Source organism: Gossypium raimondii, chromosome 4, assembly GCF_025698545.1.
Source record: "Gossypium raimondii isolate GPD5lz chromosome 4, ASM2569854v1, whole genome shotgun sequence".
NCBI lineage: Eukaryota > Viridiplantae > Streptophyta > Magnoliopsida > Malvales > Malvaceae > Gossypium > Gossypium raimondii.
In genome coordinates, this window is record NC_068568.1 from 40,551,869 (window position 1) to 40,563,381 (window position 11,513).

The 11,513-nt window shown below is 30.3% G+C and overlaps 1 protein-coding gene across 2 annotated transcripts; it reads right to left on the minus strand.

The window, feature by feature from the left end:
• Positions 1-1,195: 1,195 nt before the first annotated feature.
• Positions 1,196-11,001, minus strand: LOC105780587 (sulfate transporter 4.1, chloroplastic). Of its 2 annotated transcripts, XM_012604992.2 has the most exons (16): positions 10,586-11,001; positions 6,187-6,235; positions 5,605-5,806; positions 4,819-4,987; positions 4,499-4,564; positions 4,319-4,426; positions 4,093-4,200; positions 3,932-3,997; positions 3,661-3,721; positions 3,395-3,522; positions 2,954-2,995; positions 2,692-2,808; positions 2,517-2,568; positions 2,290-2,428; positions 2,071-2,159; positions 1,196-1,935 (listed from the first exon to the last, which is right to left on the minus strand). In XM_012604992.2, exons 1-16 carry the CDS (start codon positions 10,832-10,834, stop codon positions 1,529-1,531), a joined length of 2,052 nt encoding a protein of 683 aa, XP_012460446.1. In that variant the 5' UTR covers positions 10,835-11,001; the 3' UTR covers positions 1,196-1,528. The 2 variants fall into 2 exon arrangements, with proteins under 2 accessions (XP_012460446.1, XP_012460448.1); XM_012604994.2 differs by lacking the exon at positions 2,954-2,995.
• Positions 11,002-11,513: the final 512 nt, after the last annotated feature.

The following is an 11,513-nucleotide window of genomic DNA, read 5'->3' on the forward strand; positions in this document are numbered from 1 at the left end:
TATTGTAGTGGAACTAATGGTAGGTTGAAATGGTATGGATGATGCAATTATATATAAAACTTGGTAAAATAGGTAATGGTAGGAATGAGTTAGATGAAATGCATTAGGTAAAGTTTGATGATTTTAGTTGTTTATAGATATGGATGTATAGGTTTTGAATGAATTTATTTGGTTATTGGTTTAGAAAAGAATAGGGCATTAACCTAGTGTGTTTTAAGTTTTGGAGGCATCTAAATTGGTGTTGATTTGTTGTTTGTAATAGCTAAATATATATATATATATATATATATAGAAAGAGAGAGAGAGAGGAGAGTGTATATGATTGTACTTTGACAATTTGCAAGTTTTGAAAGTTTACATTTTTTCCAATATCAGGGACCTAGTGGTTTGTCTTTGGTATCGCCATATCGTACCCTCATATCGCGATATCAGTCTTGATCTATTTTTTTTACACCTTACAGTTTGGTCCTCAAGTTGGAAAACTTGGCTACTGTCTTCAAAATCGCAATACCAAACCCTGGATATCGCGATACCCATCTAATGATTTGAAGTTGGGCTACTGTCTTTGGGATTGCGATACTCAGCCTAGGATATCATGATAACCAATTGTTGTAATTTGAAAATTTTGCAATTTAGTTCTAGCTCGACCCCGGTATTGAACTTTCGTTAACTCGTGTAAGACCCAAAAATTATTTTTTATTATATTTTAAGTTTGGTTAACATTGGATTACATGTATGATTGCTTGTTTGTTAACTGAAAGATTGTAGTTGTTAACTGATCGGGTCGAGTATAGGGTGTTACAGCAAGTTTGTTCTTGAACATAAATAAACTGAACAAGCTTTGTTCGTGTTCGGTTCGTTTGATAAACGAGCCTCAAAATCTTGTTCATGTTCGTTTATTTAGCTTAATAGACAAACATAAAAGAACAAAAATCGAACTGTTCATCGAACGCTCTGTTCATTTACCACCCTAAATAAATGAGGTTTTAGTTAAATGGTAAAATATAAATGTGAAAAACTAAAGAAGTATGGGTTCAAATTCTATTATGTGGGTATATTTTTCAATTATTCTATATAAAATAATAAAAATACCCTCAACGTGATATAATTTACTTTGTAAAATTAGGATATTTTCGTCTTTTATCTAGTTAGTACCTAGTTGTAACACATCTCGTTAAGGACTTTATAACAAGTATAAATATAAATATTAAAGTTTATTTGTTATAAATATAAAATATCTTAAATATAATCCTAACATACCAAAATATATGAATATACAAATTATCAAATTTAATTACAAAAGTTTGAAACAACCATCGAGATTCCTCATTAGTTCTTGTCCCTAATTGCATTACCTTTTACAACAAGCGAACTTTTGCTTGCAACGGAATCAATCAACCCTTTCTTTTACTTCTTTCCAACAAGTTATAAATAAACAATCGGCCTTTACAGCTAGAACGATTGAACAGTAGGTCTGAATCAGAAATGGAATGTAGGAAATAAAAAATGGTTTTTTGATTCGGAAAATTCAAGATTTTTGGAACAATAATGGCTCCGATAAAGGGTCACTGTGTTTCAAATCGGAAGGTTTGTTATTAGTACCTGATTCAAGCTCTGCAACTGATGAATCCTCTCCTCTTTGTTTCAGTAATGACTTGAAGAGACTTGATTCTGTTTCTTCAGGTGATGAATCTGATCCAGATGCCATGTGATCTTCTTTTATTCTCTCAACATGTTGGAGGCATACTTGGACTGCATCATGCACTCTCACAAAGTACCATTCCTTGCCTATCAACTCTACGACACCAGATTTCGATAACATCAACAGAACATTCCTATTCGGATTGGAGATGGCTATCTGGATGTGCCGTGATTTATATTCATGGTGTAATTCTTTCAGAGCTTGGACTGCACCAGTGTCTATGTATGTAACAGCTGCAGTGGAATCAAAGGCAACATTTTTCTTATAAGAAACTGCCCTCTCTCAACTCCAAAAGTAGTTTAGTTGGCTCATGCAGTTATGAATCTTTGAACGTGATGAATATTGTTGTTGGAATGAAATATACTTACGTGACATTTCCAAAACCACAAAATATATTCTTCCGACTTGTGGTCCACGTCTCGTCAATTTATCAACCACGATTTCGTATTCTCGCAATCTGACAGACAATAAAGTTTTCTCAAATTGAGAAATCACGAACGTACACTCTAGAATTGAGCAACAGAAAATTTACAGATGCAAGATACCAAAGGCTGTTTTATTTTAATGAAGAAAGTTTGAACCTTCACCTGTCTTTGATGTAACTTGTGTTTGCAAAATAGATAGGTGAATCAATACGAACAATTACGATTCCGTTGTAAGTATATGCTTCTGGATACTGCTGAATGTTCCTGTAAACTGTGGTGCCAGGAAGGCGCCCCAACACAGCTGCAGTGCCAGTGGAGAAACGATACATGTTACTCGGGCTGGGATATGAATCTTGGAAACTAGTATGGATTAGGTGACATCCACTTACCGATATGAGGATTGGCTGATTCATGAATGACAAAGGCAAGTGAAAAACCTACCTGAAATGTTAAAATTAAAAGTATCCTTGGAGGATCATGTCTTTATAATCATGTTTGAATATATGTCGGATATGAATATTGCATAAAAGGAAAAATTGGAACAACATGTTTTAAAGTAGTTACCCCAATAAGGACACCAATCTCAATTCCGAAAAACAATGTTGTAATAGCTGTAATGGTCCAAAGAAGAAAATCTTTCTTGCCTACACGCCATAAGAAAATTGCTTCTTCATAATCCACCTAAAATCATTAAAATGCAAAAAAGAAACAAATGTTCAACCAAATATCCGATTTTACATGTCGTTTACTTTTTAATTCTGGTTGATTTCATATGTTGCTAATCTGGTTTGAAAAATGTTCCAACACAGGCTTGTCTCTTACTTACCAGGCTTATCACTGCAGAGATTACTATAGCAGCCAGAGCACACTGCAGAGGACCCATAGTTAGCATTCCTAGTAGTAACTCTTCTAGATGCTAACAGGAAATCTAGCCATACACAACAAACAATCAAATCCAACATTTGAGTCCATAGATCCCTCAATAAACCTATGTTGCTTCAACTCTAAATTTTTCTCAAAGTATCTGTCTTGGACACATTTTCTAACATGGGTATGGAAATACGACCCTCTAAATACTTGGAAAAAGGCGAAACAAATGGAGTATACCCATTTCAAGCACTTACTCTTATCTGACTCACATCCAAGTTCGAGTGACATAACAACAATACATGAGCAAATTCAGGTGGTGAGAAAGAAATAATATAAGAAGCACGCAAATGGAAATGATAAGAATAATTAAACCAAACGTGCTAACTTAAGAACTTACCAGTGGTATGTACTCAAATACTGGAGTCAAGAATAAAAGTGCACAACACATTACGATTCCTGTTATAACTCCAGCTAAGCCGGTTTTTGCCCCATTCTCATGATTCACAGCTGATCTCGAGAAAGAACCTACATGAAATGCACAACAAAATGTTCAACTAACTTGAGTTTCCAACGTTTCGGTACACAACATTCTTAAGAATAGAGTTGAACAATCTAACACTGAATCAAGAGATAACTTTAGAGTACATTGGGAAGAACTCTCACCTGTTGTGGGGTATGCTGAAAAGAATGACCCCAACACATTTGCAGCCCCAAGACCAAACAACTGTTGACAAAGAATCAAAGTTCATTACTACCTTCCCGAAATGTAAACAAAATTAAGCACATGATTAAACCATATATGGGTCAAGCAACATGAAGATTTAAAGAAACATAGTGTAGAGGAATGTGAATGATTGAAATTGGAGAAGAAAAAAGGTTAATCATTATAACAGCAAGTATAGAGGGAGTTGTACAACATTTTTACAGTATATACCTCTTGATTTGAATCCAGCTCGTACCCATTTTTTGCTGCCAATGCTTTGGCAATTCCAACGGATTCCTGAGATTCAAAAGATACCATTAGTAGTCACAATTCGAATTGGAAGCATGTATATATTTATTCCTGTTAGGAGAATGATTCATGTAATTTGTTACCAAGATGGCTACACCAGTAATGACAAGTGTAGTTGGAATTAAGGACTTTGCATGCTTAAAACCTTTAGGGATGGAAAAGCTGGGAAGGCCTTGAGGTATGTCTCCAACCTAAATCAACAACATCACAACATTATTTATCATTTGACTAAGATATAGTGTTGTTGTGACTATGTTGCTTGATTTAACATCCAACAATAAGCAGCATGTTAGTTCACATCATTCTCACCAATGTAATAGATGATGGATGATATATCTTGGCACTACTTGTGCCAAGAATGACCGCTGTCAGGGGACCCATAGCTCGTAAGAACTTTAAATGCTTCCTTGATTTTCCCTACACATGAATCATAGAATTTATTACCAATTTAGGGGGAGTGTAGGAGGGAGAGAGATAAAGAGTTGGTACCAAATGCTTCATGGTCTGAAGTATCGCCAGAATTATAGATCCCATTACAAAAGGGGGCCATGAGAACTACAGAATGAGAACACCGGTTGTGGTTAAACAAATGAAAGCAGAGCAAAACACTTGGCAAAGTTGAAGGAAAAATACATGGATGTTTCCTCCAATTACAATAAACAATGCAAAGGAATATGTCAATTATACATTTAAGAAGTAGATGATTTTAAATTCTAGTGCTAAGGATTATGCCTTCTTTAATGAACGTATCAATAACATACAAATATAATACTGTAAATTTAATACCATTTAGGCATGTAAAGACAAACCTTATCAGCTCCAGATATTATGCTCTTGATTATTGGCACAATCTCACTGCTTCGATCAATTTCATACCCCAGAAAGTATTTTGCTTGAGACAAACCAATTACAATGGCTGAAGCTGTTGTGAACCCAGAAATCACAGAATGACTAATGAAACGAATAAGCCATCCAAGCCTGACCAAAGTGGGAAAAGTATATTAAAGTTTTCCTAAGACTGGAAGATCTGACTGTAAGATAATGCAGAAAAAGGTCCTAGATTATTAGATACACTAGTTCTTTTCTTTGTGTGATAGAAGTAGCATAAACTCATCCTATGCTACTCGGACTATGATGTGAGTGTCATATACAAGCATGTATCTAATCTTAGTATGTTTTAACTTTTTATGTTTTTCATGTATTTGAGAGTTCATGGAGGATTATATCCCATATCTATGTCCAACAACGTCAGAGCTACATAACTTTGTAGCACTTTGTTGCTAAGAAAAGCAAACTTTCGGTAGGAATATTCAACTGGTTGATAACTATTTGAGCTAGCTGAGACAAATTTTCATGTTGCTCCAACTACATCTATGACTAACACATATTCAAACGTAGGTACAGAATATTAAGTCCCAAAGGCTCTCTAAATGCATAGAAATCTTGGGAAAACGTGAACATGCTCGTGCACAATATCCGATACCCACACCTGAATTTTATTAACTCAGATACACACTAACTTGCATGATTCTTAAATTATTAATCACTAGCATAAGCAAAAGCAAAATTTAGATGAGAAAAGGAATGATTACTACCTCAATAGCCCCATTATGCACTCCAAGATCCCAACCATCAAAGTCAACACTATAGCGAGTTCTGTGTATAATGCATCTGATGAATCAACAATTTTACCTAACACGTTGGAGACGAGGAGGGAAGTCAATGCAGCGGGACCGATTGAAATCTGCCGTGATGACCCAAATATGGCATAGATAAAAATTGGCACAAATCCAGAGTCTGCATGCCCAAAACCACAATACATATCTTGTGAAAAAGATTTAAACTAAATGGCTGTAATCCAAGTTGCAATGTTTAAAAAGACAACAATCAAACGTTTAAACTCAAGTGTAGGCTTTTTTCTTCTTTAAATGGGGTTCACATTATAATGTCATTAATTCCATTAATGTATAGTTTTAGCTTTGTCTTGTAAGTATGTTTTTTTATAGAGAATATTGCATATGGGAGTTGTGAAGAGGTCCTACACTCAGTAATTTTGTAAAAATAAACCATATAAAGTGATTTGATTGTGGTAAAGAATAGTTGAATGAAAAAGGATTGGTGAAGGCATGGCATATATAAAAAGAAATCCTGAAGAATATGAATTGATGGTAACTTACAGAGCCCATAGATTGGTTGAAGTCCAGCTAGTTTTGCATATGACATTGCCTGCTCACATCAACAATCAAAACCCCCCAACTCACATCAACACTTCAATATATCTCAAAAACAATAACTCGCTCCATTTCCATGACTGCCTGCCTTATTTATTTATCATTAAGCATTTTAATGGATGCGTTCAATGGACTTTGGGAAGGCATTAGACGAAGGTCCCTACATGAAGCTTAGCTTCATGTTGAGAGATGGTGGTCAAACAGAGCTAAACAAACTAGTAGAAAAAATCTAAAAAAACAAAGAAAAAAAAGTAAAACCCTTTAAAATTTTGGAATTCTTTTAATAATTTATAGATGACTCGGATAATTTTATTTTTAAAATTGAGTTAAAATTAAAGTTTAAAATAAATAATAATATAAATAATATATAAATAAATCAAATGGATAAATTATCTAATTATTTTTATTTAATTAAATGTCTATTCAATTTTTAAAATTGTAATTATCTAAAATATTTATCTAATTTATTTTAAACAAAATATCATCCATATAATCTAATTTATTTAAGTTAAATATTTTAGTTATTTAATTAACTATGTTTTAAGTGTACTAAAAATAACTATGTTTTAACTTTTTAGAAAACAATTAAGTGTTAATAGATTAAAGTCGCAATATTATAATTAAACATTAAGTTGCTTTTTAAAGCATAATGATATATTCCATGATCCAATAAAAAAGTTATTTTAATCTTTCATTTTATTATTTTTATTTTCTTAGCTTTTAAATTTATATTTTTTGTCAATTCACCTCAAAATGAAAGTTAATATTTTTTAATTTCACTACATGGTATACATGTGGATAACACGTCAACATTTAATTAATTTTTTAAATTTTTAAAACTCAAAATTATTTTTAAATAGAAAATCATTAAATTTATTTAAAAGTATAAAAATATAAAAAATTTAAAATTAAAAAATTCGACATGGCATACAAGTGGCGATCCATGTGTATGCCACATTAGCAAAGTTAATAAATATTAGTTTTTTCATATATTTTGAGGTGATTTGACAGAAAAAAAAGTAAGTTTAAAGGTTAAAAAAAATTAAATAGAGGGCTAAAGTGACCTTTTTGTAAAGTCGGAGGGCAAAAAAAGTCATTATGTCGTTTTAAAATGTGTACTTGATTATATATAATATATAGGCTTAACTCACAAATTCGTACCTAAACTATACTATTTTTTCCATCTTGGTACCTAAACTTTTTTTTTATCACAAGTGATACCTAAACTATTTTTTTCCTCAAGTTGGTACTTTTGTTAGTTAAATTGTTAAGTCTATTTAGGAAAAAAAAGCTTAACCCACAAATTGGTACTTAAACTATGCATTTTTTTCCCATTTTGGTATATAAATTATTTTTTCTCAAGTTGGTACCTATATTAGTTCAATTATCAGTTAAATTGTTAAGTCTATTAAAAAATAGAACCAATTAAAATTGTCATATGACAAAAAAAAGACAGTATTTTTTCCTTTGTTTTTTCTTTCTTTAGAATTAGATCAATGATCAAACTAGTTATGCCACCGATTCTTGGTTTGATCAATTTGTCTGGTTCGATTAAATAAATTATTAAAAATTTATAAAAGTTAAAAATTAGAGAAAATCAGTTTAATTGATTTTTTTAGTTTGGTTCAATCAGTCTGTATTAGTTCACAAGTCAATCAGTTTAACCCTATCCATGAGCTAGTACCTCGATTGGTTCTCGGTCCAATTGATTGGTTGGGTTTTAACATTAGTTTTGATTAATGAAATAATTTTTTTAATCCTATCAGATTGAGCAAGCAGGCAATAAAGTTCAAAAACAGAATTAATTATTAATGTCTAGATCTCATGAGGCAAATGTTGAGCATTGTTGGTATTGCCATATATTATGAAGAAAGAAAAAAACAAAGAGAAATAATGTAAAAGAAAATAATTTTTTTTTAAATATTTTGGAAGTTTATATGATGTGGTGGTTTATTATTGGTTAGAATTTTTTAATAGATATATTTTAATGGTGTAAAAGTAGTAACAAAATAATAGTTTAAGTACCACCTATAAAAAAAAGATGTAACTCAGGAAAAAAATGGTATATTTTAAGTATTGATTGGTGGGTTAAGTTATTTTTAAAATAGATTTAACGGTTAGACTAACAAAAATATCAACTTCAGGGAAAAATAATTTAGGTACCACTAATGAGCTAAAAAATGTTTAAATACCAAGATAGAAAAATAATATATTTTAGATTCTAATTTTGGATTAAACCTAATAAATTAAATGAAAAATTCAATTAAAGAGAAAATAATTATATATCCAATATGAATCTAAATATTATGGAAATCACATATATTTAAAGGTGAATAATTATAAAATTAAATTGAAACTTACAAAATACAAAAGTAATTTAAATTATGGTTGTTCGTTAAAATATATACTCCTTTTTATTGTAGTAATTTTGATTTTCTTTTTAATATTCTTAGTTGAGTTGGGTGAAAGAGTATATAATTAATTAATTTTTATATTTATGAAAAGAAAAATAATTAGCATAAAAAATAAAGTAATTGTGCTTATAATTTTCTAGAAGATTTTTTAGAAGAGTTAAAATAGGAATGAGTTAATAAGAGAGTTTTATCTTATACTCAGTGAAATACACAAACTAATACTACTTATCAATGTAATTATTTATAAAAGAAATAAAAAGTCTTGTAAATTTAATCTTAACGTAAAAATTGATAATATATATTAATAGTATACAAAATATATGTTTTATTATGAAGTTTAAAATATTACCTTAAAATAATTATAATAAATAGATATATGGAAGAAATTTGGATTTGAAATATTATATTAAAAATTATAGTAAATAGATATGTCAATTTGTTATTATAAAATTTTGTACTTATGAAAACAATTATAGTTAACGGTAACAAAAAATTATTATAAAAATAATAATAATAATAACATTAATTAAAAAGAGTGCTATAAATTGTATTAACACTATTTAACACATTGTAGTATAATTTATTTTATGTTTTGGTTATGGAGTGACTAATAATTTTTTAGAAACTAATAAAACAATTTATTTTGCACTTTAAAAAATATATTCAATAATAAATATAGATGGAGTGAAAATAAACTTGTATTGATTTTTGGATTTGTAACTTTTAATTATTTTATTTAAAGATGTATAAAATATGAAAAGACACAAATGTCATAATAATATTAATTATAATTTAAAAGAAAGAATATTTTATAATTTCATAACTGAGTTAATTACCAATTAATGGTGATACCAACTTAATAAAATGTTTACACTTATTTGAAATAAATTTCAAAATGAATAATAAGCTCTCGCGTTATAGGTACTTAAACTCTTTTTTAATTGAATCAAGCACTTAAATTATAATTTTGTAATCTTTACGAGTTTCAATCTTATAATTTCCTATTCCCTTATCTTCATTGTCTTCCTTTCTACTTCTTCAATTCTCATCCTCTCTCCTCTTTCATCTAACTCCATAAAATTTAAAGGCTGGCATATATAAATACCATAAAAGAATGTCATTGGGGAAAATGTTGTAACTCCATTTTAGGGTGCCCAGTCCCGCTATCCCCCAGTAAGTGAAAGTAAGGCAGGCAAAGGCAATGGAGGAATTGGAAATGATAGAAAAAGAGGGGAGGAAGAGAGTGAAAGAAAAATATAATATTAAACATTAATTTATTTTAATTTAAATTTCGTTTTTTTATTTTTATTTTATATTTTAAAATTTTAAAATATTATAATTATTTATTAAGGTCACACAAGTTTTTATGTTAACATCGTTAAAAATCAGTATTTTAACTCATTTAAAAGAATTAATATTATTTGAAAATTCCATAACTAAATTTGGTTAAAAAAATAAAAATAAAAGTGACAAAAAAATATAAAGCCCAAACTTATCATTATGTCTGTATCATATATTATTATATTATACATCAATAATTTTAGATGAAAAAAACATGAGTAAATAAAAAGGAGTTTCCTCCTCATCTTTTTCTTTACTTCCGAGCGACCAAGCGCTAAACTTGGGTTTCAATTTGAGAAGTAAAAAATAGATTCTTCTTTTGTAGCATTAAATTTGAAGCTACATATTACAAAAACTTTTCAAATAACAAATTAAACGTTTTTTATTTTATAAATTTAATTAATTGGGATCAACTGAACCAGAAAAAAGAAAAGGATTTTTAAAAGATGGTTAACTGCAAAAGGGAGTTGGTTAGGGTGAAAAATGAAGGGTATTTATTAACAGACGCAGAGAAGTTGCGTTTTTCTTCCCTTTTTCTTGCATTTACATTTGCACACCAACCAAAGAAACGCAGAAAGAAGAGGAATCACCTGCGGTACGAGCATAATACCGACGGTAGTACCAGCCATGAGATCAACCTGCAAATACTCCCGCCATTTATACGTTCGAATCCAACGGCAACAAGGCAGAAACATCTCGACCCAATTAAAAAAGGTCATCTCTTTCATCTTTTCCCGCAATCTGGAAAACCAAGATGAGGAATAACCAGCACCGGAGCTCCCGTAGGACGTCGTGTCCGGGTGCTGGAGCTGGATAATTTTAACGGATCGGGTAGGCATGGTGAATAGGTTATGTGGGGGATGCGTAGAGTATCATAGATATAAGCAGCGGAAGGGGAGAGGGAGGCATAGGCGTTGTTTAGTTTTGTGGAGCTCAGTCCATAGGGACGTGGGGCCAGGTTTCAGTAGATTATGAGGAAGAAACGAAGCCAAACTTTGTCGGTCCCAATTACAATTTCTCCTCTCCAAGATGTATTCAATTTTCACATTTATCAAATTTTAATCTCATTTTTCCAAGTCCCGTACTAATAGATACAGTTTAGTACATAATTACTACAGTAGCTCCAATGTTTGAAAGAGAAAATTAAGTAATAAAAATGCTATAAGCAATTATATTTAAAATTAAAACTCTAGGGATAAATAAATCTTGGTGTTATTTATGATTTGTTTGTATAGTTTTTATAGTGTTAAGATGTAATAATCAATGCAGTCTAGCACTTGTATTATTTTTATTTTTTAAGCAAAAAACAACTTAAAGTAGTAACAATTGGTATCAGAACATACACTTAACATATCTAGTGGTAGTGATTTAATCTAGAGGGGCCTGGGAATGTAAAATTATTATTTAAGCTCTTAAATTTTTTTAAAAAAAATTTAAATTAGTAAATGTAAAATTATACTTTGGCCCCCTAAAATTATAAAAATTCGATTTAATCTTTTAAAAATTATAAAAATATAG

What these genes read in the sequence shown, in the direction of transcription:
- LOC105780587 (XM_012604992.2), bottom strand. Translation starts at nt 10,834, where the DNA reads ATGCCTACCCGATCCGTTAAAATTATCCAGCTCCAGCACCCGGACACG. An exon ending in ATCCATCATCTATTACATTG is followed by an intron (nt 4,201 to 4,318) that starts GTGAGAATGATG and finishes TTGTTGATTTAG; the next exon opens with GTTGGAGACATACCTCAAGG. An exon ending in AGCTGGATTCAAATCAAGAG is followed by an intron (nt 3,722 to 3,931) that starts GTATATACTGTA and finishes CTTTGTCAACAG; the next exon opens with TTGTTTGGTCTTGGGGCTGC.